We start from the raw sequence: 13,855 nt of genomic DNA on the forward strand, positions 1-13,855 counted from the left end.
TTTCTGTTCAAATAATGTTTATTGATAGACTAGCATAAAAGTATGGCTGTGAAAATCATATAGGTATTTTCATTGAGAAGACATACCCACCCTGTACTTCCCAATTCTTAAAAGATACTTTATGAGGTTTCTAAAATAATGTAGAGTAAAAGTGTATTTATATCATCCCGTTTTTTTTGTTTTTTTTTAATGTTTATTTATGAGAGAGAGAGAGACAGAACATGAGCAGGGGAGGGGCAGAGAGAGAGAGAGAGAGAGAGAGAGAGAGAGAGACACACACACACAGATTTCGAAGCAGGCTCCAGGCCTGTCAGTACAGAACTGTCAGTACAGAGCCTGACACGGGGCTCAAACTCATGAACCATGACATCATGACCTGAGCTGAAGTCAGACACTTGACTGACTGAGCTACCCAGGCACCCCAATCATCCTGTTTTTTAAATTTAAATCCAACTTAGTTAACACACTGTAATAATGATTTCAGAAATAGAATTTAGTGATTCATCACTTTCATATAACACCCAGTGCTCATCCCAACAAGTGCCCTCAATGCCCATCACCCATTTAGCCCATCCTCCCCACCCAACACCCCTATAGCAACCCTCAGTTTGTTCTCTATAGTTAAGAGTCTCTTACGGTTTGCTTCCCTCTCTGTTTTTATCTTATTTTTCCTTCCCTTCCCTTCCCCTCTGTTCATCTGTTTTGTCTCTTAAATTCCACATGAGTGAAATCATACGATATTTTGTCTTCCTCTGACTTATTCTGCTTAGCATAATACACTCTAGTTCCATCCATGTTGTTGCAAATGGCAAGATTTCATTCTTTTTGATTGCCGAGTAATATTACATTACTTACACACACACACACACACACACACACACACCACATCTTCTTTATCCATTCATCAGTCAATGGACGTCTGGGCTCTTTCCATAATTTGGCTATTGTCGATAGTGCTGCTTAAACATTGGGGCGCATGTGCCCCTTCAAATCAGCATTTTTGTATCCTTTGGATACATTTTGGTGGAGTCTTTAGGGTATTCTAAACATATGCATTATGCAAAGATAATTGTACATCTTTCCTATTTGAATTCCTTTTCTTTTTCTTGCCTAATTGCTGTGGATAGGACTTGCAATACATACCATGTTGAATAAAAGTAGCAAGAGTGGGAATCTTTGTCTTCTTTTTTTTTTTTTTAATGTTTATTTTTGAGAGAGAAAGCATATGCAGAAGGAGGCGCGGAGAGACAGGAGATAATCCCAAGCAGGCTCCATGCTGTCAGCGTGGAGCCCAGTGTGGGGCTAGATCTCACAAACTGTACGACCATGACCTGACTAGAAATCAAGAGTCCAACGCTTAACTGGCCGAGCCACCCTGGCACCCCAATCCTTATCTTGCTCTTAACCTTAGGGGAAAAACTTTAAGCTTCTCATCACTGACTACGATGTTAGCTATGGGCTTGTCATATATGGCTTTTATTGTATTAAGATATATTCCCTCTATAACTACTTTGTTAGGAATTTTTATCAAAAATGGACATTGAGGGGCCCCTGAGTGACTCAATCGGTTAAGCCTCTGACTTCGGTTCCGGTCATGATCTCATGGCTCATGAGTTCGAGCCCCGCATCGGGCTTTGTGTTGACAGCTCGGAGGCTGGAGCCTGCTTCGGATTCTGTGTCTCCCTCTCTCTCTCTCTGCCCCTCCCTTGCTTGCGCTCTCTCTCTCTCTCTCTCTCAAAAATAAAATAAAACATTTTAAAAAATGGCCATTGAATTCTGTCAAATGTTTCTCTGCATCCAGGGAAATAATCATTTGATTGTTTTCCTTCATTTTTTTAGTCTGGTTCGTCATGCTGACGGACTTAAAGATGCTGAACCAAACCTGCATCCCTAGAATAAATCGCACTTGATCATGGTATATGATCCTTTTAATGTATTCTTTTCTTAAACGTTCGTTTATTTAATTTTGAGAGAGAATGCACAAGCGGCGGCGGGGGGGGAGGGGGCAAAGAGAGAGGGAGACACAGAATCTGAGGCAGGCTCCAAGCTCAGAGCTGTCAGCACCGAGGCCAACCCACAAACTGTAGGATCATGACCCGAGCCAAAGTCAGATGCTTAACTGAATGAGCCACCCAGGTGTCCCCTTTTAAAGTATTCTTGAATTCAGTTTGCTAATATTTTTTTGGAGACTTTTATGTCTTTGTTCAACAAGGATACCGGCCTATAATTTTTTTTTCCTTGTAGTGTTCCTGTCTACTTTGGGTATCATGGTAATACTGGCCTTATAAAATAAATTTGGAAGTGTTCCCTCTTCTATTTTTTTTTTTTTGGAAGATTCTGAAGACTGGCATTAATTCTTTAAATGTTTGGTTGAATTCACTACCAAACCATCTGGTTTCTGGACTTTTATTTATTGGGAAGTTATTAATTTAATTTTGTTACTAGCAATCTGTTCAGATTTTCTATTTCATCATGACTCAGTCTTGGTAGGTTGTATGTTTCTAGGAATGTATCCATTTCTTCTAGGCTGTCTAATTTGTTGCTGCATAATTGTTCAGAGTAGTCTCTGATGATCCTTTGCATCATCATGTGGTATCAGCTGTAATGTATCCCCTTTATTTCTAATTTTGAGTCCTCTTTCTTTCTTGATGGGTCTAGGTAAAGGTTTACCTATTCTGTTTATCTTTTCAAAAAACCAACTTTGGCTTGTATGTTCTTTTTCTAGTTCCTGAAATGTAAAGTTAGGTCATTTGAGATCTTTCTCATTTGTGAGTTTTCCAGTTTTCGTTTTTGTGACTCATTTCTAGTTTTATACCACTGTGTTTTCTGTTTCTTTTGGATGGAGTGTTCTGTATGTCTGTTAAGTCCACCTGTTCTAATGTGTCATTTTCCCCCCACGATTTAAACTGCCTCGTTGCTCTAATGTGTCATTTTAATGCCAATCCTTCCTTATTGATTTTCTGTCTGGATGATCTATCCATCGATGAGAGTGGGGTCTTGAAGTCCCTATATTACTGTATTGCTCCTATTTCTCCCTTTGGGTCTGTTAATATTTGCTCTGTGTATTTAGGTGCTCCCATGTTGGGTGCACATATTCCTTTTTCAGATGTCCACCAACTCCCGTCAAACCTTTGCTAAAATCTGATCTTCTTCCTGAGGTCTACGCTGATCCCTCTAACGCTTCTGTCTGTCCTGGTCATGCCACCCCAAGAAACTTGCTGCATTCCTTACTCTGCTCTTTTACTTTTCTTCATCGTGTTTACCTTCTAATACACAGTAGGATTTACTTATTTAGTACGTGTATATGCCTTCCTCTTCTCAAAAATAAGTTCTATAAAAACAGGACTCTGTTTTGTTCACTGATCTATCCAAACTGCCTAGAACACTGCCTGGTACATAATAAGTACTCAATAAATATTTGTTGAATGAAGAAAAAGATTTAAGTTTACTAGCGTTTCCTTACTCATAATGAATCTGAAAGAGTTAAAAGTATTTATTCTTTAATGAATAAATCATTATATGCAAACACTGGAGTTTCTGATAAAAAATATAAAATTCTATAATTTAGACTTTATTCATCCGGCACTAAATCCTTTACTTAAACAGGGCCACTGAACAGGGTTAAGAGGGTTGTTAACTGAACAAAGGTGCTCAGAACCAGGGGAACAACAGAACCCCAAACTCGGTGGGCTGAGACCACACAGAACTGGGTGCTTTCTTCTAATATGCACAAAGGCACTGCAGGTACCAGCATCCCCTGGTTTTAAATGCCCCAAGTTGAAAACATCCAAAAACGTTTTAGTGCAAGTCCTTGCAAAATATCTTAGCTATTTCCTGGACAAATAATCGTGCTTGATGACTGAGGCTTTGATTATGTTACGTCCAAGGAACGCTATGAAAAGCGACTCACAGTGGAAAGTAGCTGGATGCTGAACCAGAAAAATCCACGTTCAAATTCCGGCCGGTTACCTAACTCGTCCAACCTCGGTTTTCAACTCTGAAAACGGGAATGGCAACAGCTCCCTCTGCATCAACTTCGTTTTCTTACTTTCCGTATTCTTGACGCACTGGCACCTGCGGCCTTGCTGACTGAAGAGAGGCTGCCTCTCCCACAGCTTTCCGGTCCTTAAGCGACAGCAAGGAATGAACCTTTTGTCTATGACAACCTGACCAATCCAGAGTTCGTACTCCAAGCCACCTCCTGTCTCTGGCTGTTACTCTCCGGGAGACAATGCTGCCCTGCCTTCACCACCCCACGGAAAGGTGAAGACAACCCAGGGACTGCAGACATTACTCAAACTGGCTCCCCCTAAATCTGGTCACCCTGCCTGGTGCTTCCCACGTGGTCCTGCATGGCGCGGTGGGCCCCTCCCCTCAGACACCGTGAGGAACAAACTTCCTTTTCGATGACACCTAATCAGCTCCCGATCAGCTGGCTTCAGCACGCCTGGGCAGTTCAGTCATAAAACCTACATTTTAAAACCTCTCAATAGAATTTTTAGGAAGGATAAAATACAAAGTACTTTTTGACCACAATAATCCCCTCTTCAAAATCAAAGATTTAAATGTGAAAACAAAACTAATTAAAATGCCAATGGAAAAGGAAAACCTGGGTCAATATCGTATAAATGTATAGTGAACAGACTAAAGCCAGAAGTCATAAATGAAAAGCATGGCTTTTAAATAAATAGGAAAGTCAGAAATCATAAAAATACTGCTTTAAGAATATAAAACTTCAGTTTGATAAAAACAAAATAGGGTTGTAAGATATAAACTGAAAACGTGGAAAAAAACCTTTCAACTCACGATAGAAAACAGATTAACATCTACAGAGGCAGGAAACAGATTAGTGGGTGTTTCGGGTATTGGCAATTTCACTTTTATTACTGTAAAACTGCAGGAAGTCTCTTCAACTCGACTAAAAGCAACTACTTCCCTAAAACTGGTGTATCTACTGTTACAGTGTTGGTGAAAAGAGTTTGGATCACTAAAGTTCACCGTATCTTGTTTACTATCCATTTATATACAAGTAAACATAAACATATGAAGGTAAATTATAACCGATCTGCTTTCTGATCCATTATAAATTCCATCTAGTAAAACTGAAATGAAGTGTATCGATTTATAATAAAGAATGAAGGAATTCTTTATGAATATAGCATCTTAAAAAGGCTTAAATATATGGTTTAAGATAGAAAAAAGACTTACCGTCCAAAATTTTATAAAGTACTGTAAAACTGTTGTAGCCACAAAAAGGCAATATAACAAGGAATACAATAAAAACAGCAGGAAGAATTTGTAATTAGAAAATCCCACACAGTTATTCACCCTAGAAGAATACAAAAAGTCACACTGTAAAAATATGACAAACCACAAACTCACAGAGACAAAACACAGAATGGTGTCTTCCAGGGGCTGCATGGGGCAGGGATGGGCACAGGACCTTAGCTGTGCAGGATGAGAAGCTATGGATGCTGGGCACACAACAACGCGAACGTACTTTGCACCTACTGAAGTGCACACGTAGAAATGGTTAAGGTGGCAAATTTTACGTCATTTTTTAAACCATAAACATACGACAGAAAAAAAACTTAATCATTATTACTTGGAAATGAGCCATTTGGGAAGTAGGAGAAGCAGTGTCTTCATTGTGGATGTGTGTTTTTAATAAATTCTATGAGGAATTTGGAATTTATTTTATTTTATTATTTCTGAGAGAGAGAGAGTGAGTGAGAGGAAGAGGGAAAGGACACAGGGAGAGGGAGAAAGAATCTTAAGCAGTCTCCAAGCTCAGTATGGGGCCCAACACGGGCCTTGATCTCACGACTGTGAGATCATGACCTGAGCCGAATCAACAGTTCAGACACTTAAACGCCTGAGCTACACAGGTGTCTCAAGCAATTTGGAATTTTGATGTTTAATTCTTTTTTTTTTTAATTTAATGTATTTATTCTGAGAGAGAGAGAGAACGAGCAGGGGAGGGGCAGAGAGAGAGGGAGAGAAGAATCCCAAGCAGGGTCCGTGCTGTCAGTGTGGAGCCCGGGGGGGGGGGCGGAGGGGGTTTGATCCCACGAACCGCGAGATCAAGAGTGGACACTTAACTGACAGCCGCTCAGGTGCCCCAATGTCAATTCTTATTATGTACTTACTTGGGTTAATACATCAGATTTATAGTTAAAGGAATATATTTAATATAAACAACTACATACATATATATGCATATAAATGACTACATCAATCTTGATATCTAGGAGTAATTACACTGACCTTCAAAACTTAAAAATGCTGAGGTAAATTACTCTCAATTCTCTCCTTCCCACCTCTCCACCCCCAATGAGATTTCCTCTATTTTTTATACATACCAAGGACAGTGATGATCCATCTTAAGAATACATCTAAAAAACAAATGAGCGTAAGAAAATCCTTATAAAAATTCCCCTAATTCTAATTGCTCATAATTTTCTTCTTCTTTGGCTTAAATTTTTACCTTTACAAATAACATCTTAGAAGAACCAACCCAGTGAACATTAGGTTCGAAAATATCTCTGATATTTCGCCAAGTACTTTTACAGGTAAGAAATAATGATTTTTAATACTGGGAATTCAGTTGTGCACAGTCAACTGCTTTGAACCACATCAAATGATATTTTAATATACTGATATGGTACATGTAACACTAGGTCACTTAGACAGGCCCAGCTTACAAATTAGCTGAGGGAGATAAAATGAAACACAGAAATCCCTAGGCTGTTTTAACCACATGCGAGACATAAAAATAAAACCATAGGAGCAAATATGTTAAAATATTACCAACGATGGGCTTGTAGATGGTTATTTTTTCCACACAATTCACAAAATTGGATTCCGTAGATGAGCACGACTATGCTTTTATAATTAAAAAAACCCCTCCAAATCTGCCTCCCCGCCAATACACATAATCCAGATTTGTATGAAGTCAGACCAGAGAACATCTCAAATATAGCCGTCTCCCCCATCTAGAGTTGCTTCTCCTCGTCTCAGCTCCCAGCAGTCACCCACGGTCTGGAATCAGATGATCCTCCCTCTGACGCACCCAGAAGGTCAGCGGCAGCCAGAACGCTGCGTCACAGGGTCTATGTCACCCACCTCCCTTCATCTCTTCCCAGTTGGGGTAGGTACACGGTAAGACATTTTTAGAGAGTCCACATTCACATACACTTATTACAGCCTATTGTCATAACTATTGTTTTATTATTAGCTACTGTTGTTAATTTCTTACCACGCATAATTTAGGAGTTAAATTTTTTCATATAGTTATGTATGTATAGGAGAAAACATAGTATATATAGTTTCAGGCATTCACTGGGGATCTTGGGACATATCCTCAGACAGATAAGAGGGGACTGCTGTAACATAAGAAATGAATAAACTAATACCCAGAATGTTAAACAACCTAACTACAGTTCAAGGACTAGCGGAGATTCCTAAACTATAGATCTTTCCTTCAACACACTATCTTCTCAAAAGTGCACATAAAATAAAATCTTTCAAATTTTTCTGGGAACGATGTCACAGACAGTAACTGAAAACAGTATGTCTGTGGTTTGTTATGTTTTAATATTAACAAGATAAACAAGAATATTGTCATGATAGTCTTTTTAATCCGCGAGCTAAAGTCATCTTTCTCAAAGGGGTTATTACTTGCTCATCAATGTTACATTAGGCGTAAGCATAGGAAGTATATTTAAAAAACATTCTATCAACTAGTATAGGAAGCGAGATTACTTCAAAGTATATTCTAGCTTATATAAATATTTTTGTTAGCCCAGCATACATAGCAAGTAATTGGAGAGGATGAAGCGTTTTTGCTAAGCATAAAGCATACAAAATATTCCATCCCCTACTCTTCTCCCGTCACCAATGTGCAGTGCTAGGGTTAAATGAAAACAAATGAGTCATACTTACATGTCACATGCTGAGCAGTGATGTGCCCGGTCAGGTTTAATCAACTGACATCTTTCACAATATCTGATGGCTACATTTAAGAATTAAAAGGAAATTGTTGAAGGATGTACAAGCTGAATTTGACTATAACATTTGCTTTCATTCTTTTACAAATAACTCTGTGAAACTGGCAAATAATCATTTAAAAAAAAATTTAATGTTTACTTATTTTGAGAGAGAGAGAGAGAGAAAGAGAGAGAGCAAGCCAGGGAGGGGCAGAGAGAGAGGGAGAGAGAAATCCCAAGCAGGCTCCGCCCAATGCAGAACTCACAAACCATGAGATCATGACCTGAGCTGAAACCAAGAGTCGGATGGATGCTCAACCAACTGAACCACCCAGGTGCCCCTCAAAAAGTACTTTTTAAAACCATGATTATGGATGAATAACGACAATATGATCATAGTCAGATGCTCACTGTTCTCTGCGTGACGGCCTCTAAAGCAAACAGATTGTACCGACTTGGCAACAAGGCCAATGGTCTCTCGCAAACTGTTGAAACTTTTACAGATTAGAGCAATTAAACGGTAAATACTCTACTTGATATTCTAAGTGTAGTGGGCTTCTTTGGGGCGTATCTGCCTGGTCGAAAAGCCACTCTCTCCTCCTCTGGGGAACAAGTCCAGACCACCCTTCCCCCTTCTAGTTCGTGCTCTCTCTCCCGCGGATGCAGCACAGAGACGGAGCGCTGGAGCTGGGAAACACGCGACGGTGATAGTCTGCCATGTGACTTGGGAAAAAAATGAAAACTCATTTGGAGGCAGACAGTGTTACAAATCAAACAGATCTACAGGAACCAGAAGAAACAAGCTCCACACAGTCCCAGCTTTGGCTCTCCAATTCCGGTTCCAGTTCTGTCTTGCAGTCTTGCCCTTAAGATACTGGAAATACCCACCAATTCCTGACACCATCTCATATTTTTCGGTGGTTTTTTGGGGTGAGAGTTAAAAAGCCTAAGTTGCTGCCTATTACTTGTGATCCTATTTGTTTGAGCCTATTTTCTGTACTATTACTGTTTGTTTCCTAGCACAGAAAATAGGTTCAAATAAAAATTTAAATTAACGATACCCTCTAAAAATTGCACGGACGATGTCGTGTGTTACAATCTTTTTGGAAGGAAATTTGGGAGCATCTATAAAAACTTAAGATGTATATGTTCTCTGACCCAGGATTTCTACTTCTAGAAAATTCTACAGACATGTTCACTATAGCATTATTTTTAACAATAAAATATTATGAATTACTTAAATTATGTAAATGGCTAGGCATTTTATATCTATCCATACAGTGGAATACTATGCAGACTTTAACGAGAATTTTCCATACAAAATACACACGTACCCTAAATTGGAAAAATGCAAATATATCAGATGAAAAAAAGCAAATTGTAGAACAGTTTGAATATACAGCATGTTTCACAACTCTAAGGGAAATAAGTATATTCTTTTCTCTTCACATATCCCAATAAAATATATCCACCTTCTAGAGGTGAATTAACATGTAAGAGAGACAAAGTGCTATTCTGAAGCTTTGAAGCAATGTTATACTTGCTAAAAGGCACTATCCGGGTAACTAAATCTGTATTGGTTAATACCTATCCACTCTAGTTGTTGAAATATATTAATTGCATGTAAGTTTTGTAATACTCTGCCAAGTATGAAAATTTTCTGCGAGGATGTAACAGGGTCCCCCCGGAGAACACTGCCAGGGTGAAGGGCAACCTCACTTTTCATTTGGTGCCCTAAAAATTTTTTTTTAAATCGTGTGCATGTATTACTTTTGTAATTTCAACAAAAACGTCTTTAAAATGAAGGGGATGTAGGTAAATACCCACTCCTTAAATGAGTAAGCCGTACTACACTGAGGGCCTTCTAGAGCGCCTTAACCCCATCACCGGGGTTGGACACTAGGGAGGTCAAACCAGACAATGTAGAAAAAGTAAAGCTTTAGGACCGTAGGAATGTGCTAGCTGATCTCTCCATTCAACAGATGAAAAACACCCCAAAGTCGAGAGGAAGTAATCTGCCCAAAGGCTAAACACAGCTGAACTGGCAGTTAAGTAAGATGAGGGTGAAGAGTATCTTAGTTTCTTTTTCCTCTATTCTTCTACTCAAAATTCTGAGATGGTAATTTTGCCCTGAGAGGAGACTAAACTGAACAGACTTTTTTTTTTTTTTTCAGTTTTTATTTATGTGTTTTGAGACAGAGACACAGTGTGAGAGGGGGAAGGGCAGAGAGAGAGGACCCCAAGCAGGCTCCGTGCTGTCAGCACAGAGCCCCGTGCGGGGCCCGAACTCACAAAACCGTGAGATCATGACCTGAGCTCCCACTGAGAGTCAGATGCTTAACCGACCGAGCCAGCCAGGCGCCCCTGAACAGACGTTTGAAGAAGACTTGTGGTGGATCTTGAGGACTGAGCGGATAGAGGAACCGGGGAAAAGGAAGCAATCAGAAAACTTCAGTTTCTGGTCTAGGGCACCTAGATGAACGAGGCGGCAAACCACCGAAGGGAGCCCGGGTGAGGGCGGGCCGGGCGGGTAGCCTGGGGTAGGCGTTTTTCATGGATTCATTCTCTCACCCGTTCATGCAGCAAGTACTGTATTCAGAGAGTTTCTGCCATGTGGCAAATACTGCTTGACGGTATTAAAGTCTGAATTGACGCGCCCAGTTCTGTTTGGGTTTGTAGGTTTGGATAATAGGTGGCTCAAGGACAGCTGTCCTGGGGGAGGCCTGGGAAGACGATGGAGCAGCACGACCCCGAGCTCACCTCATCCCACGGACACCCACAGATCACAGACACATCGGTGCAAGAAACCCAGAACAGGAACCGAGCGGGAGATGCCGAACTGGGCGGCACAGGCCAAGGAGAGTGGGAAGCCTTAAATGATGGGTCCCGGGCCCCCAGGGGGAGAGGGCTGCACCTTCTTCCCTCTGCATCCCCGGGGAGGACGCTGCAGCCCTGGGGCAGGGAGGTGGGAGGCCTCCAGGCAGACAAGCAATCCTCGTGTGTAGCTGCAACTCCGCCCGTGTACCTGACGTACAAGAAAGGGTCTGGGATACAGGTGAGTGCTGGTGTGACAGTGTCCTTGAATCTGCTCTAATTCATATGAGGAAAGTGAACTCCTTCTTGAAAACTATTAAAGAAAACAAATTGAGACGTAATAAACGAATGATCACAATATCACAGTGTCAGAATTCCATAACTGAAAACAAAAGTTGAAGGAACAGTACAAAAAGAATTGGGGCAGGGCACCCTTGTGAAGTGAAGAGATAGAAAAATAAGGGGCGCTCGGGTGGCTCAGTTGGCTGAGTATCTGGCTCCTGAATTTGGCTCAGGTCATGATCCCAGGGTCGTGGGATCAAACCTTGTATGGGACTCTGCACTGAGAAGGGAGCCTGCTTAAGATTCCCATTCTCTCTCTCTCTCCAAAAAGAAAAAAAAAAAGAAAAAATTTAGGAGGATGAATAATCATTCAAGGATGCAGAACAGAACTATACTAGAAAAGCAAAAAGAAGAAAGCTTCTCAAGAAGTCAGAGGGCAAAAGCCACTGAGCTCAAGTAGGGAGAATGGAGGCCAGCTGTCTGGAATCACGTGGGAAGGAACACAGGCCCTGGGTACAGACAGCTTACCAGAGGATCTAACTCAAAATATAATAGTGGTTAGAATAGCAACAGAACCAAATTTTTGTTGTGACTGTTGTTTTATTTATTTTGAGAGAGAGAGAGTATGTGAGTGGGGGAGGGGCAGAGAGAGGGGCGGGGAGCGGGGAGCGGGGAGCGGGGAGAGAATCCCAAGCAGCCTCCTCGCTGTCAGCACAGAGCCTGATGGGGGGCTTGAACCCACGAACTGTGAGACCGGGACCTGAGCCGACGTCAATAGCTGGATGCTTAACCGACTGAGCCACCCAGGTGCCCTGAAATTTTTGTTGTTGTTTTTAAGAGAGACATACTTTGACGCATACCTGAAAGCAGAAGGAAGAAGTTGGTTGTAATTTATTAAGTGGAGAAGCAAGAGTTTTAGGAGAAAACTGGGGGAGAAGAGAGGAAAAAGGTCAGCAATCTCCATGCAAATATACGAAAGGACGAGGGGTGCCTGCGTGGCTCAGCTGGTTAAATGTCTGGCTCTTGATTTCAACTCAGGTCACGATCTCACGGTTCATGAGGTTAAGCTCCACGTCAGGCCCTATGCTGACAGTGCAAAGCCTACTTGGGATTCTTTCTCTCCGTCTCTGCCCCTCTACCGCCCTCTTCTCTCTCGAAATAAATAAAATCAACATTAAGAAAAAAAAAGGAGAGGAACACAGACACCAAGAGGAAACTGATAAGCTCTGGAAAAGCCAGCCTGTAAGGGTGTGGTGACAGTGCACTGTGCTGGGAGCAGCAGGGACTCTGTCACCAGTCAGGTGAGATGCCAGTTCTCCCGCCAACCGCGTCAGTTACTGGGTCAGTAACTCACTTTCCACGAGCCTCAGTTTCCTCCTGTGTGAGTGCAAATAATACCAGGTGTAAGGGACTGCCGTGCAGATTAAATCCAAAATCTTCTAGAACATATCAGATTCTCAGTAAAGCAGGTGTTATTCATAGGATAATAAAAATTATTTCTGGTAAATATATGATTACAATTCCTGATAAAATAGAAATTCGGACTATGATGGGAAAAATCACGGAGAGAAGGCTAGTTAGATTCGCAAGTGCACAAATGGTGCGACACTAGAACTGGGATGACACAGAGAAGGTCAGCAAGGCCCCCGCACGAGAGTGACGTGCAGGGAGCGCGGGAGCGGCCCCGGAGGAGGGACAGATTCATTCAACAAACACCTACCGAGGGCCTATTAATGAGACACTTCGTTAGGGACCACGGGAGAAACTCCTGACTGCCAGACTCTTAGAATCAGGTCGAGGAGGTGAGATAAACAGAAATGACTATGAGGCTGTGATTTGTGATCGACAAGGTAAGAATTTGAGAAGTTCCAAGCACTTTTAAAAATTACTTCTTGTTCAAGTGAATAGAAATGGGTGAAAAGTAGACATTAAAACTTAAACTGGATTTAAAGAGGAAAAAATAATCATTCTAGGCAGAGGAAAAGACATTTCACAACGGTGGGGAAAGACAGAGTGCTTCAGCACAGAGTTGATACAGGGAAACAGTGTGGGACAAAGGGAGAGAGACGTTGGTTGGATCCACCCTGTGGAGACTAAATTTTGTTTGTTTGATGAATAGATAATAATATGTCCACATGGTTCAAAAAGACCAAAGAGGAAGTGAGTGAAAAGCTTCCCTTCTGCCCCCGGAGATCCTTCCTGTGGAGGCCGCTCTGTCACTTTCATTCGTCTCTGGTCTGTGGAAGGTCCACTTCCTATAATACGTGTTTCTGTAATTTTGTTTTTTAAAGAATGAATAGATTTGACTTCTACAACAAGAAAAAAGAATGAAAGTCCCCAAAGTTTGGAATTCTAAGCAGAAGTGCAGTATGAAACAGTGCTCCCGAGCTAGGACTCTGCCTGTCGTCAGAAGGTAAGAAGCTGTAAATCTCAGACCTTATCACTCGGGGACTTTGGACCCCTCATTGTGCCTCCTGTCCTCATCTCTAAAATGAGGACAAGTGCATCACCTACCTCAGAGTTGTCCCGAGGATTAAATAATCACCAGCAAAGTGTGTAAGACTGAACAGATGAAGGATATTATTCACATTAAAGGAAAGTCATTATAATTAATGAAAAATAATAAAGCTTAAAGTGTAAAGATTTTACATCAGCGGCCATTAACTCTTCAGGACACATGTACTGCTCTGAAAATCAGATGATCTTGCTATGAATGGGCTACTCTGAAAGATACACGTACCCACAACTTTGCATATTATCTCAGGATTCAT

The 13,855-nt window shown here is 41.2% G+C and overlaps 1 protein-coding gene across 4 annotated transcripts in view; it reads right to left on the reverse strand.

Annotated features, from left to right (window-relative positions):
* ZDHHC20 (zinc finger DHHC-type palmitoyltransferase 20) overlaps nucleotides 1-13,855 on the reverse strand; it is a 68,879-nt gene that overhangs the window by 16,155 nt on the left and 38,869 nt on the right. For 3 of the 4 annotated variants that reach the window (XM_047077688.1, XM_047077696.1, XM_047077712.1), the window contains exons 5-7: nucleotides 7,945-8,014; nucleotides 6,363-6,395; nucleotides 5,209-5,329 (exon numbers count right to left, since the gene is read on the reverse strand). In XM_047077688.1, coding sequence (XP_046933644.1) covers nucleotides 5,209-5,329; nucleotides 6,363-6,395; nucleotides 7,945-8,014 — 224 coding nt within the window. The remainder of the gene's footprint in view (nucleotides 1-5,208; nucleotides 5,330-6,362; nucleotides 6,396-7,944; nucleotides 8,015-13,855) is intronic. The other variant, XM_047077704.1, reaches the window with a different exon arrangement.

This window comes from Lynx rufus, unplaced genomic scaffold (genome assembly GCF_022079265.1).
Source record: "Lynx rufus isolate CCGP_SWC_20201006 ecotype Redwood Valley unplaced genomic scaffold, mLynRuf1.p SCAF_1, whole genome shotgun sequence".
NCBI lineage: Eukaryota > Metazoa > Chordata > Mammalia > Carnivora > Felidae > Lynx > Lynx rufus.